At 31.6% G+C, this 13557-nt stretch overlaps 1 protein-coding gene across 1 annotated transcript; it reads left to right on the plus strand.

Annotated features, from left to right (window-relative positions):
• The first annotated feature begins 1457 nt into the window (after window positions 1–1457).
• Window positions 1458–7768, plus strand: LOC120071498 (ethanolamine-phosphate cytidylyltransferase-like). The gene is made up of 10 exons (XM_039023813.2): window positions 1458–1656; window positions 2297–2726; window positions 3103–3338; window positions 3867–4021; window positions 4995–5066; window positions 5837–5904; window positions 6066–6186; window positions 6406–6468; window positions 6571–6693; window positions 7271–7768. The coding sequence occupies exons 2-10, from the start codon at window positions 2365–2367 to the stop codon at window positions 7340–7342; spliced, it is 1272 nt and encodes a 423-aa protein (XP_038879741.1). The 5' UTR covers window positions 1458–1656; window positions 2297–2364; the 3' UTR covers window positions 7343–7768.
• Window positions 7769–13557: the final 5789 nt, after the last annotated feature.

Here is a 13557-nt window from a genome sequence, read left to right on the forward strand (position 1 = left end):
TTTTAGGACCCGTAACACGCAAAAGACACACGAACGTGGCTTAACCCTTAAGCAAAGTCGACGTCATCAAGTCAAGTGGAAATATCAAATATGCAATATGCATCCACATAAAGCGTGTTAAATGAGATGGCGACACGTGGACTAACGGGAATGTAAACAAAAATAAATCGAATTTGTGAAATTTAAAATGATAAATAAACATTAGTATCATTTCTTACACGACAGTAGATGCCCCAACCCCAACCGCCTAGAGAAAACGTGGTGCACGGAGAAATCACGTGAAATTGCTGAAAATTCGTCCAATTACAAAATTGCAATATATTGATTTATTTTAAGATACAATTTTATAGTACTTGTATTATTTGAAAGTTGCTCGTTCAGAATTATTTTTATTTGTTTTTCATGGAATAATATTAATTTACCCCTAAACTTTCTTTTTAATCTTTTTAGATTAAAATAAGATTCGTTAAATTTTAATAGATATACATTTTACTTTTTATTATATATCAATATTTTTTACTATAGAAATTAGAAACGTATGCACACACAGTATTTTTTCCCCTAAAATTATAGTTATTATTTAACTAATTTTCACAAAAAAAAATAATTTCGAAGAACTAAGTTTAAGATTTATGTAAAGTATAAATACTAAAAATGAAGAAACTCTAAAGTATAAGGACTAAAATGACATCGAAGATTAAAAATCATTCATGTATTAATCAAAACCATTAATATTCATTTGATTTTCAACATTTATCACTAATATTTTTTTTAGCACAACAAATGTGAAGATGAATGATCAAATGTTCAACTTCAAAGTAAGGACTATATTTCAATTACGGTCGAGTTAAACTCACTCTAACCTCCCCTTAATATTACATTATTAATTTAATGAACTACTTTTTTCTATTGACAATATATGAGGTGAGGGAATTGAATCTACAACTTTAAGATTAGTAATATAAATACTATGTGAGTTGAACTATGCTCCTTTGACGATTTAATGAACTTTAATAAACATGTAAAAACGGTTAACAATTTAGTTTTCATACTATGAAAATTGTTCAAATTTTAATTTCTATATTTTTAATTATCTGATTTTATTATTCCGTATTTTCAATAAATATTAAATTTAGTTATTCAAATTAATTTTTATCAGAATTGATTAAATAATAATAATAATTTTCATAAAGAAAATAAACTATGTGCACATATTTTCAAACTTTACAGTAAAAATGCTATAGATAAACTAACAACTAAAATGGAACATTATATTTTAACCTAACAATTTTTAAATAATAGAATTACATTTACTCGAATGAGGTTTTAAGTGGCAGAACCCGGAGTTTGGGTTTATTAATTGATTTATTTTCCTTTTTTATTTTCGATTTTTGTTGGTTTATTTTTGTAAAATAATTTTTGTTTTTATAAATAAAGAAATATATATATATATATATATATATATATATTGGGAGCTCACCGGCAGATCTCATATCCCGTTGGGACAGGTGACAACAGCCGGATATTTTTGGGCGTTGTCCATCTTGGGAATTGCGAGCGAACGAACGAACGAACGAACGAACGAACGGAGAGTCCCATTTCGTTCTTCTATTCTGAGCTCACCATCAATCAACCAAGGGGAGACACAGAAAAGAGGTTATAGATTATTTCTAGTAATTTATTCTTTTAAATGCATTTCTCTTTTTATTGATCCTCTTTTCTTCTTTCTTCGTTTTTTAAATTTCTTGATCTGCTTTTCTGCTGATTCTCTGACGCATCTGGAACTATGAGCTTCCATTTCCCTCCATAGATTTTGTTATATCAATCACCTTCCTTCTTCACAGGTTTCGTTGTTGCTGCTTGTTTTAGATCCCAATGATTTCGATCCATTTTTGTTTTGCATTTGTATTTGTAACTTGTTCAGATTTGGGATTCGATTAATCTGGAAATTCTGGGGTTTCTACGCGCTATTTCTTTAATTTCTGAGCTTGCTTGGCCAGCATTCAGACGAATCTGCATCATTATGTTATCAGAATGTTGCGTTTTCTTTCCATATTCTCTATGTTTTGGTTGGTATCGAATTTCGTTTGTACTTTGGATTTATAATTACTGACTAGAAGATGCTCGACGGTTTATATATGTAATTGTACTATATGTAGTCAAGAATTCGACTATCCATTGACGACTATGTTTTTTGTTGATTGCTAATTTGATTCTTGCTGAAAACATAACTAATTTGCAAAATATTTCCCTTATTAGAATTAGTTGTTGATGAAGTTGATTTGCTTGTTGACAGGTTGCAGTTTTTGTGTCTCCTCTTCGAAGCTTAAAAAGGAAAAAGGTGTTTAGAGAATTTAGAAGCATATGGGACCGATGGATTACGAAAGTAACAGTTGGATATGGGATGGTGTATACTACTACCCACATTTGTTTGGTGGTTTAATGCTCACAGCGGCCTTGCTTGGATTTTCCACGAGTTATTTTAGTGGGATCGGAGTACCATCTTTGCCATTCTTCTGGTCTGATTTTGGGATTTTCCACAAAAGAAAGAGTGAAAAAAAGCGCATTAGGGTTTACATGGATGGTTGTTTTGATCTCATGCATTTTGGTCATGCCAATGCGTTGAGACAAGCTAAGGCTCTGGGAGATGAATTGGTGGTGGGTGTTGTAAGTGATGAAGAAATCATAGCAAATAAGGGCCCTCCAGTGTTACCAATGGAAGAAAGGTATTGGCGAAATCTTAATTATTTTGTTCTACCCATCTCCACTCCTTATAAATTCCAGCAAAGCATATAAAAGATTGTGCTCTTTCCTGCCAGTGTAATCATGGGCAAGATACTAGATGATCAAAAGAAAACACGTTATGAATTTGTAGGTTGCCTTGTTCTACTTAAATCTTTGGCACATTAGACCCTTTACTGAGAATGTTTGGGAATGGGTTTTGTTTTATTTTTGTTTTCTGTTATTGGAATTATTTTTAACTTTTCATTAGTTGCCTCGTGCAACCCACTCTACTGAAGTCACAAAATTTAGAATGTGTACAGAACTAGAAATTTTCCTCAATAGTTTGCTCAGTTTCTTCTAACCGAAGGCTCCTTTTAGGCTGGCTCTTGTTAGTGGTTTGAAGTGGGTGGATGAAGTTATTGCCAATGCCCCGTATGCAATTACTGAGCAATTCATGAACAAACTCTTTAATGAGCATAAGATTGACTATATTATTCACGGAGATGATCCATGCCTACTTCCAGATGGAACTGATGCTTATGCCTTAGCTAAGAAAGCTGGCCGGTACAAGCAGATCAAGCGTACTGAAGGAGTCTCCAGCACCGATATAGTAGGTACTGTGTTTCTCAGTCTTCTGTAAGCAGTTTCTGGTTCCCCCCCCCCCCTTTTTTTCTTGCCATTCTCTCTCTCTCTTGCTATCCCCATTCATCTCCTTGGTGCATATGTAGGTAAGTATCATGAGAAGCACATGTTATGATATATAATTAAATATGCCTTTACCCATGAACTTAAGCTTTTGGATCAATTGGTGATTTAAGATGGAAATCAGAGCAGGTTGGTTTAGGATGTTCTGTGTTCAAGCCCCTACGATATTTGTGTCTTCCTCAATTAATATTGATTTCCACTTGTTGGACTTTTTTCATATTTCAAGCCCACAAGTGAGGGGGAGTGTTATGATAAATAAATAAATATGTCTTTACCCATGAGCTTAAACTTTTGAGTCAATTGGTGATTTAAGAGTACATACTAAATTTGCTTGCTTTTTGAGTTCTTGAATGTAATTGGGTTTTGCATTTTCTTATACTTCATTTTAAAAAAATTTTCACAGAAAAATTTAACCTGTCATTAATTTCTTGGTGTAGGAAGGATACTCACTTCCATGAATGATGCTACGAATTCTGAAGATCATAATGAAACATCCCAGAATGGAGATTCTAGGAACGGAAGTCCATCCCATGGTGCTCTTTCTCACTTTCTACCAACATCACACCGTATTGTACAGTTTTCAAATGGAAGGGTATGGTTCTCTAGTGACCTAACTATTCTTGAAGCATTACATCAGACCATTGCTTTCCAATGCATACTAGTTCTCCTATCTGGTCAATTAGGTGTTTGTTGTGACAAAAAATTGGCAAGCCCTTGATTGAGTTAGTAACTGATGGGTGTGATAATCTAGAATTCTCGTGTAGAGAGAACTTATTGCAGTTATGCTTTTACTTAGGTTGTGGTAGTCTGGTTGTTAGGGAAACATAGGGGCTCGTTAAATATCACGGAAGCTGTATTTGTGATAATATTCTGAAATCTAGGAGATTCTATCATTTAGTTTGCATGATGTGGGTCTAATATTTATTATTCATTTTCAATAATATCAAATTTCTAATTATAATCCAACGTTTGAACTTTATATTTTATAGTTTATCTATTCATATATAAAGAATTTGATAAACTGGATGACAGAAAAGGTCAATTCTTTTGTAGAAAAGGTTTGTGGACAGTAGACAACACAAAAATGCCCTAAAATGTTGTTTTAGTAATGTTTCAACGAATAAATCACTTCTTAAAAGAGTACAATGGAAGTGAGGGAGTACATGCAATGTTTCAAGTACATGAAAATTTAGAAATGCATGCTAATCCTAAAAAAAAAAACATGCAAGATAAAAATGTTTCGAGAAACCATTTTCAAGAATTTTGCATGCCAAACTCTAGTCCTTATGTTAGTCTATCTATTTTGTAAATTTTGGGTGTTTAAAAAATTAATCTAGGATGATTGTGTTCCTTTCATGCCTCTATGAATACATTTTTCCAGATTCTGATTGTGTTTGGCCTCTGTATTAACCTTCTCTATGTCCATGTCCTGTGAGTAAAAATAGTATTCTTTCCTCTCTTCGAATTTTTCTAGCTAGGGTGGTTTTCTCACCCCTGCTTTGTGGTAAATTTTCTGTTTTCTAGCCAATCCATTAATGCTGACAAATTATCATCTCCAATGATAGGGGCCTGGACCAAATGCTCGTATTGTGTACATTGATGGGGCTTTTGATCTTTTTCATGCAGGTCATATTGAGGTATGGTTCTTTACAAATTCCACAATCGCTTCTCTATCCATCCTTCTCTCCAGACTGCTTTTATGTTTAACTTACCTTGGTTTGGTTTTTGGTATTTCATGATGATGTGTGTGTGCCACCACAATAATTGATTTGTGTTATGGAAACTTACTATTTTGAATAGTATTTGTGTTTTCATTTAGCGTTGCACATGCCTTGTCAGTATTTCAATACGCCATAATTTTAAACTATTAGGATTTAGCTGGGAAAGATTATGTCACTTAGGATACTGCTCTCAGAATTGTGCAAAGCTTTTAAAGTTTAGCTAAGGGCCGTAAAGGTTTATGACTCATAGAGGTCAACTTTTTCTGTTTGTAAAAAATCCTTCACGATTAACTCATAAACATTGCAGAGGTTAGTAGCTATGTTACACCTGTGGTGTGACGTGTGAGTCTGACACTGATTAAAGGACAGCAGGAATATGAAAAATTGTCTCAGTTTAATTTTTGAAGGCAGAATTTGCATGAGATCCATCGCGCTTAGTGTGCTTTATTTGACAGCTGCAGATTTCATTATGAGCTTGTATCATTTGTTAATGACCTCATGCCAATACATTTGCATCATTGCTTTCTTTTAAAGTGAACAAGTGGCAATTGAATATTCTCTGCATTCTTTTCCCCAATTTCAATTCAATTTTGTATGAATTTGATTTGCGCTTTACATGCTCATTAGTAATAACAGAAGTTTTTCAGACTATCATTTTGTGATCTTATCATCTTTTCTCTTTTCAGATTCTCAAGATTGCTAGGCAGCTTGGAGACTTTTTACTAGTTGGCATACATCACGATCAGACTGTGAGGTACCTTATTTTTCTTCTCAAGAATTGACCTAGTTGAGTTTCTGGCGCATTTCTCTCTTCCAGATGTTTTGAATACCTTTCCTGAGATTATGGATATGGCTTTTGCCTTAGATGTTAATGAGTCGGAAAAGTAGAAGTTAATAACTCATCTTCTCCTGCAGTAAACTCAGAGGGAAACAATTTCCAATTATGCATTTACATGAACGCAGTCTCAGCGTCCTGGGTTGCCGGTATGTTGATGAGGTGATCATCGGCGCACCTTGGGAAATTACAAGAGACATGGTAAGTTGTATGCTCATGCTCCTGTTTTGGTTTTGTTTTTCTTTAAACATAATACGGGGATGTCATCCTCATTGCTCCCCCCTCCCTGCATGGGTGAGGAGCAAAGAAACAAATAGAATTTAGAATTTAGGCCTGCACCGATTGATTACTTGTTAGAGTCATCGGCTTTGAGCATCATCTGTGAAGTTCTAATTAACTGAAGCACTCTTTTGCTGGCAGATAACTACTTTCAATATATCTTTAGTTGTGCATGGGACTGTTGCTGAACACAACTCTTTTGCTGTAAGTACATCTATTCTTACTGTTGATGAGATGGGACTTTTCGTTGTGTTTCTTTAAGTTCATATTTACAAAACCGTAACAAGGTGAGCTCGTTTGTATCAGGGCGACAGTGACCCGTATGCCATTCCAAAGAGTATGGGAATTTTCAAGTTGCTTGAAAGCCCTAAAAACATTACCACTACTTCAATAGCCAAAAGGATAGTCGCCAACCACGATGCTTTTAAGGTACTCACTCTATGCTCCTTTTATTCTTGACCCTTACCGTCAGAAAGGAATCTATGTACTATGGTTTTATAGAAAGTGAAAACACCACTCTTGAAGTATAGTGGTAAATGTAATTACATTCTCAAGCTTTTAATTGTAAAAATTGAGCCCTCAAATTTATGCAAGTGTTAAAATTGGACCCTTAAACTCATTATAGTCGTAGAAATTAAACCCCCAAATGATAGAAATTGAACTTACAATCTTCTACCATTGTTACAATGCCTACAATTACATAAGTTTGAGGGACTAAATTTTTGCAATTGAAATTTTGAAGGTACAATTGCAACTACTACCATATTTTAGAGGTGACTTCTGCAATTTACCCAAATATAAACATGCTATTTGCTGTCAATAAAGAATACTTTTAGAAGTCTAATTGAGAATGCATTTGGACGTGTTTGCATGACTTTTGAAATGCTTTTAAAAAGTGTTTTTAAACACTTACAAAAAACCCTTTATATTAATCAGACACTTGGACGCCTTTTTCTGCTTTCTAAACTTTTTAGTCTGATGAACTTGTTGGACTTATATACCGCAGAAACGCAATGCCAAAAAAATGGAAAGCGAGAAGAAATATTACGCAGAGAAGAAATACATATGTGGGGATTAAATGGTTTTTACTTTTTACAATTTACTGTTCGGCGTTTAGTGTTGGTAACTCTTGTTTCTGAAGATCTTCAGTACAGAATTTTCCCATGAAGATAGGTTTTAGAATATGGAAGGAGTTACATCCTTTTTCGAAGAATACTTCACCAGAATTTGACATGGCAATTAACTTTGTAATTTCATTGTAGGCTATAACCTGCAGTTAGAATAGATAAAAGTGGGACACTCAAAACTGTGAACTACACAATGATTTGATATTATGCATGTAAACATCTAAATCGTATAGGTATCATCTTGTGCCTTTAATGGCATTGTTTTCTTCTTTTCCTATTTTTTTCCCCCCAAGTAATGTAGGTGTTGTATTGTTTGAAAGAAGCAAAAGCTATATTTATTATTTGATTGCTATGGGATTAACATTCATTTCCCACAACTCATACTTTTTGCTGCATATTTGATTTGTGTTTGTCCTTACACCAGATTTTTGTATCTAAGAACTCATGGATATTTATACAATCTATAAAACAAATCCTGATTAAGTAAGGTCGTTACACCAGATTCTTGTATTATTTAATTTGTTAAGGTTTACAAGTTTAATTTTTGAACTTTGATGTTTGTTATTTGGTTTCTGAATTTTCAAAGTTTAATAGTTCTATATTTTACGACAGGGAAGTTCTCAAACTTTGAAAAATATCTAATAAGTCTTTATATTTTTAATTTTGTGTCAATAGATTTTTGAATTTTCAATTATGTGCTTGATAACCTATTGAGCTTATGTACATAGATTACATAGATCAATCGATCAATTAATTTTTAAAAAATGTACATAGATTACATAGATCAATCGATCAATTAATTTTTAAAAAATTGAATATGACAGAGATTATTAAACACAAAATTGAAAGTCACATTAGACATTTTCTAATTCACAGGTCTTGCAATCAAAATTTCAGGACTGAAACTTCTAATGCAACCATCTGTATGCTTTTGGAAGTTTTTGAGTTATGTCAACTTTATAAAGGGGTTTCTCAATTGGATAGCAGTAACTAGTCTTTTTTCTGGGTTGAGCACATAAATAATTAGATAAATAACTAAATGTTGATGGCTGAATTTCAAAAGAACCTATAATATAGTTTCTTTGTAAAAATACCTAATACTTCATTTTAGTAAACTTTGTTGGATTCATGATATTATGCTATTTTTTAGCAACTACTTCAATGCCTATAAAAAAGAACTAACAAAAAATTCTTATAAAAAATAAAACAACATAAACAAAAATTTTAATTGAATCAAATAAATTCAAATACTAACAATCCCTACTAAACACAATTTCACATTCAAAATCACTAATTTCTCTCTATTTATCTTCAAACTCAGACATATATGTGCATGTTGTGCATATGCATCGATAAAATGATACTAATGTTATTTACTATAATACAGTAGAGATGTATATATACATAAATACAGTTATATCCAAATACAACTAATAAAAAAATATCAACTATCGAGGGATAAATAAATAGTCGAAAATTATTAATTCCCCCCTAACTATCTCCAATCTTACATACAACTTATAGGACCTATCAAGGGGTAAATAAATTTTTGGAAAAACTTGTCTTATGGATGAATTCCACAAAGTATATATGCATGGATATAACGGGTTAGATTATAAATAACGTGGAGTATATATGTAAACTTATAATAATATTCAAGAAAGTGGGATTACAATGGTATATATAGACGACTTATAAAATTTATGTGGCTGCGTTACAATGGGATATAGAGAAAAGATTTTTTTAGTAATGATTGCATGCAAGAATTAAAGCTAATCTACCTCAATGGCTTCGTAGAGCGCACTCCTCCATTTGAAATTAAAAATCCACCTTACCCTCCAATCTCAAACCCTTTAATTTGTTTCCATGACTACGATTGCAATTGGAATGTAGAACTTCTACTAGAGTTTTGTAGTAATGAGGTTGTTGTTGGGGTTGATGCCCTAAATCTCATGGGTTTCGTAGTTTGTTATTTTTTATACGAATTATTTATTTAATAAAATAAGATGTTATTTTATTCAACATTTAGTTGGCATTAACCCAATCAAATAAACTAAAATCCAAGGTTATTTCATGTAACTTAAACATGTATGTGGTTGACATACATGAATCTAAACGGCCTATATTATATGGATAAGGTTGGGTACTTTATCTTTGTGACATTACGGATACAACCCACTTTGTAATTGTTAAAATAGTTGTAAAGTATTATAAACGATTTGATCCTAATTGCTCATATCGAGACATGTGAGTGGGGGGTATTCTATACAAATGTTAGGTGACTTTCGGCAATTAATGAATGTTGATTAATTTAATTAAAGAGTTTAGTTAATTAATCTCGTATAATTGAAGTTTCTAATTTATAGATCCATAAGGTCCCCTTGTTAGTTCATTAAGGATAAAACAAGGAATAATTGCTTTTGGAATATTTTGAATTATTCAAATTATTTAAGGAAATTAAAGGTATTAATTATATTGATGTGATTAGTATAAAATATAATATATATTGTTACATTATAGTATACAGTTAATTATAAATATAATTTATAATTAAAACTATATAACATGTAAGAGATAAATATTTAAGATTCAAATATTATTTATATGAATAAGATTCATATAAATACTATAGGTTAAATTTAATGTGATTAAGATGCATAATATATGGTTAATTAATTAGTGGTTAGTTAATTAATCATATATTATATTATTAATATTATGTGATATTTCAACTCCCCTAGAGGGGTTATTGTAACTCCCTTCCCTATTCTGTCTTATCTGTGTTTTTGCACAGAACTACCAGGTAAAGAGCAGAAGTAGAAAACACAGAAAAATATAGAAATCTCTCCCTTAACAAAAAGCTCTCAAGATTCCCTGCAATTTCACATTCCTTCTCCCAAAAACTCTAAAGGAGACCACACATCTTTATTCCTTGTCCGAGAATAGCAAGATCACTGTTTGAAAGTGTCATGAGATTTGATTTTAGTTCTTTGAAGTGTTCGAACGTTCGTGGAGAGGATTTGTACATGATCTTGGAGGGAAAAATTTTGTGAAGAAAGTATTCTACAAAGGTGAATCTTCACTTCTTTTTCTTCGATGTAGAAATGCATGCGTATAGGTTTTAATTAAATGTTTATGTATGTTTTCCTTCTCTATATTCTGGTAATTTCTAAATTGAAAATCAATTCCACGAAGTTCACACGCTTCTACGAGGAATTCAATTCCTCCAGTTGCACATAAGATATGATGAAAGGTTCACAACGTCATGCCTAAATATATGCACAAGTTCTATTTCTTTCAATCTAGTAGAAGGCACAATTGAGGTAGATCCGAAGGCAAGAAGAGAACGAAACTTCATCAAGACACTGTACTTTTCTCTCACTCCTTCACCCTAATCTACCCCATTTGTTTTTGTTTTGTTGTTGTCAATGAAGTAATTCTGTAGTATAATTAGAGGACAAACAAATGGTAAACAGAAAAATAAAAATGAGAAATCTCAACATAAAATATAGACAATAATAATTATTATATATATAAATATATTTGCAATATTCCGTTGATCTTGGGTTATGGAGAATATATATTATTTAAATATTCCTGAAAATCTCTTACTTCTAATAGAAATAATCATATTTCTACTGTGGCACTATATTTGTAACAGATATATAGAGGTATAACTAGAAAATCTGATACGTATTTTTGGAATATTACCACCGTTTAGTCGTACCTCAACGATGGATATTTTAAGTAGGTATTTATTATACTTTTTTTTTTCTTTTTTTTCCCTTTCTTTTCTTGTGAAAATGGCCCAATAAATTATGGGCCATATCACAAAGAAGCCCATCCATATAGCTTCAAGTGTGAAGTCCCATGAAAATTAGAAGAGATGATTTTTGGTGGAAAAAGTAAGATGCAATTATCTATTGAGATTTGGGAATAAACTTTACTTTGTACTGCCACACCATGCATTATCCTGTCTGCCACATTCAATTTAACCCTATCTGCAGTGAGTCATAAATCACACAACATTTATTATACCTTTATAAACAAATACATGATTGACACTTATCTAAGGAATATAACCGTCTTTTTTCATTGAAATCAACTACTTTTAAAGTCAAAAGCCACAGGTACTGAGTTATTTCCCAAGACTTTCCTCTCTTTTTTAAGGACAAATGTCTTGACATAATTATTATTCTCTATTTCCTTTTAATATTATCGTTCTATACTATCTTCATTTATTGCTTACGATAAAAAAACGATATTTAAGAATTACATAAAATCTATAAAGGGAATACAAACTATTATTGAATTAAATTTTATCCTAATCCCTTACGTAGCATCACTTATCAGGCATTACATAAGTACCCTTCTTAGTATTTTTACAACACTTCCCCATATGCTATGACTTAATTTATATATCTATATATGCATATAAACCTTAGTTGAAGAATGAAACTCTCTTTCAAATAAGAAACTAACAAAATCAAAAGATTACTATTGTATTAGATACCATATCAAGCATTGTTAAAAGTAAAACAACAGCAACAGCTTGCCACGTTGAGGGATTGATGGGTCCTATACAAATTTGTCTTATTATCATCTATGTTCCATTTTATCGTGGATTGTTCAAAGTAAGGCATAGGCCACATGTATGCCCAAGCTCAAGGGCATCTCAGGACTACGTCTAGAAGTCCACACATACCTAAATGAAAAGTTAAAGGCTCGAGTGTTGGATTGGTCGTGCCACTCGCCAAACTTGATCCCTATCACTTAAGGGATAATAATTGAGCTGAGCTTGTTGACTGAAAACATGTAGCATAGAAGATTACAACTAACGTCACAGATATTACACATATACCAAGTGGATATGAGACGATGGACTCCATAATAGTCCCATTCATTCCCATCCAGGGGTAAACAATATTCTGAGTGCTTAGCTAAACTAAACACTTCATGTACTAACTTAGACATCGCAGTATGATCAGGCTCAGCAGTACACCAGTACGAGTTCTTTTGCATGTCGGTCCAAATGTATTTGCAAGTCTAAAGGAGCTCCATTCGTGGACCTCAATGAGATTTGCATGCCAGCAATTTTCAATGAATTACTAAAACTCCATTTGCTAACTATTTAAATTTTAGCTTTCAGGCTTTAAATTTTATTTTTATTTTCTCACAATTTCGTAATCATGATTTTTATATTTCCAAAGTGAACATTTGAGTTCTTAGTCAAACTAAAGAAATAAAAGTTTTTAAAAACTATCACTAACACTCATTTTGATAACCATTTGATTTTTTTATTTTTGAAACTTAAGCTAATAAACACTACTTACATCCATAAATTTCTTATGTTTTGTTATCCATTTTCTACTATAGCCAAGTTTTAAAAAACTAAAAGACGAAGTTTCAAAAAATTTGTTTTTCTTTCAAAATTTGACTAGAAATTCAAACGTTTATTTAAGATAGATGAAAACCATAATAAAAAAAAATCTAAAGAAAACAAGCATAAATTTTAAAAACTAGAAGTAAAAAAATAAACCAAAACCAAATTAAGCTTAAGATGAAAAAAAAAAAAAGTAGCAGTATTTTTTTAGGCTTAATTTTTTAAAAAACAAAAAATCAGAAATAAAAATCAAATTATTATTAAAGAACAAAATCCTAAAATATAAATCGAAAGAACCTTTGATTTTTGATAAGATAGACTTATTCTTTATGAGTTCAACAATTACAATTGGAGGGACGAAGAATATAATAATCACATCTTATCAATTCAACTATGCTTGGATTGGTGGTGAAAAATCCTATCTTAAAATTACTAAATCAAACTTAAATGGTTACATAAGATATCTCAAACTAAATCCCATCTCAAAACAAATTTTATTAAAAAGAAGAAGGGAGGAAACAGCCTTTGATTGCCTAGTAAATTTGTAAAACGAGTTCTTTATAGAATTTCTTTGAGAAAATATTATTTAATAGAGCATCTCTCAAAATGACAAATGAGGAACTTCCATTTTCAAAGCGTTCAACCCCCCACCTAGGAAATCAGGTTTTTTCAAATAATTTAAATAATTAATTATAAAATTAGGACCCATAAAACTATCACAAAAAAAGATTACTAACTAGACATGGTAAACAAATTAGATAATTTGTATATCCCATTCATGAA

Source organism: Benincasa hispida, chromosome 2, assembly GCF_027475165.1.
Source record: "Benincasa hispida cultivar pf3 chromosome 2, pf3_genome.v1.1, whole genome shotgun sequence".
Taxonomy (NCBI): Eukaryota; Viridiplantae; Streptophyta; class Magnoliopsida; order Cucurbitales; family Cucurbitaceae; genus Benincasa; species Benincasa hispida.

Bases quoted from the DNA above. Each gene is read 5' to 3' on its own strand.
- LOC120071498 (XM_039023813.2), top strand. From the start codon at position 2,365: ATGGGACCGATGGATTACGAAAGTAACAGTTGGATATGGGATGGTGTA. The intron at 3,339-3,866 runs GTACTGTGTTTC...TTCTTGGTGTAG, and splicing joins CTCCAGCACCGATATAGTAG to GAAGGATACTCACTTCCATG. The intron at 6,187-6,405 runs GTAAGTTGTATG...TTTTGCTGGCAG, and splicing joins GGGAAATTACAAGAGACATG to ATAACTACTTTCAATATATC.